Consider the following 2314-nt stretch of genomic DNA (forward strand, 5'->3'; position numbering starts at 1 on the left):
GGGGGGGTTCACAGCATGCAGGAGTTAGTCTAGGCGAATGAGGACAGGGTTCACCCGAGTTGGGCTTAGCTTAGTATTGAGGGGGTTGCAAAAGGGTTGGTACAGGCGGACTGGGGGTTGACGCAGCATTTGGGGTTACCGCGCTGYGCCACAGTTGGCACAAGCGGGCCGAGCCTTGGGGCAAAGGCTGGTGGGGGTGAACAGAGGGCTGGCAGTGCGACGGGGTTGGCAYGGGGCTCGAGTGTTGGTACAGGCGAAGGAGAGGGTGGGCACGGCGYGAGGGTGGAGGAGGCAACCGGCCGGCGCGGGTCCCGCGGCCGTCGGAGCCGCGCGGACGCCTTCCCTCTAACGCCTCTCTCCCTCCCCAGGGGCTGACCGTGCACCGAGTGTGCTGAGCCTCAGCCCGCGTTTCGCCATGGCCTCCCAGCCTCAGCCCCTGCACCCCCCGTTGCCCTGCGCCTCCGCCAAAAGCGGCGGCGGCGGCGGGGGGGCCGGGCTGGCGGCCGGCAGCCCCGAAAAAGGTACGTTCCCTTACGCGGGGGGTCGGGCCAAACCGGGTTTGGAGGCGCCGGAGCAGGCGGCGGCRGCGCGTCCGAGATCCACCCGCGAGCGGAGCTGGCGGTTCTCGGCGCGCGGCGGCAGCTTCTCCAACGCGCTGTTTCCCTCCCGCAGGCCCCGCTCGCTCCAAACCGCCCGTGCGGCCCAAACCCCGCGTGCTTCCCAAGCCGGCCGTGCCTGCCAAACCCTGCCTCCCGCACCCGCCGCCGCCGGCGCYGCGCCACCCTCGCCCCGAGCTGCCCTCGGCCGAGAAGATCAACCGCCTGGCGGGGCCCAAGCCGTACGCCGGGGGCGGCTCYGGCGGCGCCCTCAGGCGCCCCCCCTTCGGCGTCAAGTCGCCCGACGCCCCCAACGGCAAGGGGCTCCCGTCGCCTCYGCTTTCCGCCGCCGGCGATTCGCCRTCGAGCCCCGCCGAYGAGCTCCCGGCGCTCCCGCTGACGCCCTCCCGCAAAGGCCCCGCTCCCTTCAAGGTGATGCCGGTGCCGGTGGCGGCCAAGCCGGAGCGATTCCCTGGCACCACCGTGGAAGAGATCCTGGCCAAGATGGACAGCAAAGAGGGCCCCGGAAGCCCTGACCGGATCCGGCTCTCACCCTTTTGCCCTGACACCCCCTCTCGCTTCGGCTCCAAGACCTTCACYGCCTTCCGGAGACACCCCAGCGGGGAGGCGGATGGAGACGCCTCCGGAGAAGCCCGCCAGGCGCCCCAGCCCGCTGGGGCTGAGCCGGGCCCGGGGGACGACGGATGCCCCATCGCCGAGATGAGGTGAGCCGGGGGGAGCGAGAGGGCGCGGGGAAGGGGTAGACGCCGTTCCGAACGGAGACGGAATAACGGGGATTGGGAGAGAGCCGAGGCCCGGTCCGCGGCACGAGGATGGCGTTTCTCCTCGCCAGACGGCGCCTTGAGCCGCTTTCGCGGCAAGGCTGGGCCGCCCACGACGGCTCCGGGTGGTTTCGTTAAAACCACAGGAACGGGCTGTCCCAGTCGGAGCCWCTTCCACGCTCGCAGCCCTCTGAGGGCTGGGAACGGAGCCAGCCAGCCGTCCCGCTGCCCAAACGGGGGCCACCCCGAGAGCGCGAAAACCCGGGGTCGCCGCCCCTGGGAAATGCTCCTTTTTCCCTCCCCCCCACCCTCGCTCTTTTTCTCCTGCCTGCCCGTGCCAAGGTGGAGAGACCTCGGATCTGCGGGATGTCCTGGTTGGGAGCCAACGCTTGGCTGCGCTCCGGAAAGCCGGGCACCTCCGGGAGCCAGGCAGGGGCTATTTAAAGCCAGAGTGTGAGAAACTTGTTCTCCGAAGGACGCAAAACTTTCCGGAAAAGGGGATTGCTGCTGCTTTCTCCTCCTCCCCGTTGCAATCCAAAAAACATTCCCGATGATTCGCTGCCTGTTTCGGACACCGCTCGGAGTAGATCACGGGCTTGTCGCGGTTTGCCCGATGGTTGCCTGACCCCTTCCGAACCTTCCGGCGGGCAGAGCCGGCCGGTTCGGGGCCGGGAGGCRAGAGCGGAGGTGTGCGAGGGATTTACCCCCTGTGGTCCGTTTTTTTTCCGGCAGCGGCTCCCCCCCAGCCGGCCCGAGCTGTGCCGGGGATCCCCGCGGACGCCGGAGGCCTCCTTCACCCGCTGACGTGAGTTCCCGCCTGGGCCTCCGGCGCCGCGGCGGCTCCGCTCCTGGGCTCTCTCCTTCGGGGCTCTCCTGTCTCCTCCGGGGCTCCCTCTCTGCGGGGTGCGTGTCTCTCCTCGCTCCTTGGGGGCGGCC

General features: G+C 69.9%; 1 protein-coding gene across 1 annotated transcript in view; it reads left to right on the forward strand.

The window, feature by feature from the left end:
• Nucleotides 1-375: 375 nt before the first annotated feature.
• TNKS1BP1 (tankyrase 1 binding protein 1) overlaps nucleotides 376-2314 on the forward strand; it is a 10488-nt gene continuing 8549 nt past the window's right edge. The window contains exons 1-3 of the mRNA XM_026082040.1: nucleotides 376-521; nucleotides 673-1321; nucleotides 2111-2183. Of these exons, the coding sequence (XP_025937825.1) occupies nucleotides 416-521; nucleotides 673-1321; nucleotides 2111-2183 (828 nt within the window). The 5' untranslated portion in view covers nucleotides 376-415. The remainder of the gene's footprint in view (nucleotides 522-672; nucleotides 1322-2110; nucleotides 2184-2314) is intronic.

The sequence above is a fragment of the Apteryx rowi genome, unplaced genomic scaffold (assembly GCF_003343035.1).
Source record: "Apteryx rowi isolate R43461 unplaced genomic scaffold, aptRow1 scaffold_566, whole genome shotgun sequence".
In the NCBI taxonomy this organism is placed as follows: Eukaryota; Metazoa; Chordata; class Aves; order Apterygiformes; family Apterygidae; genus Apteryx; species Apteryx rowi.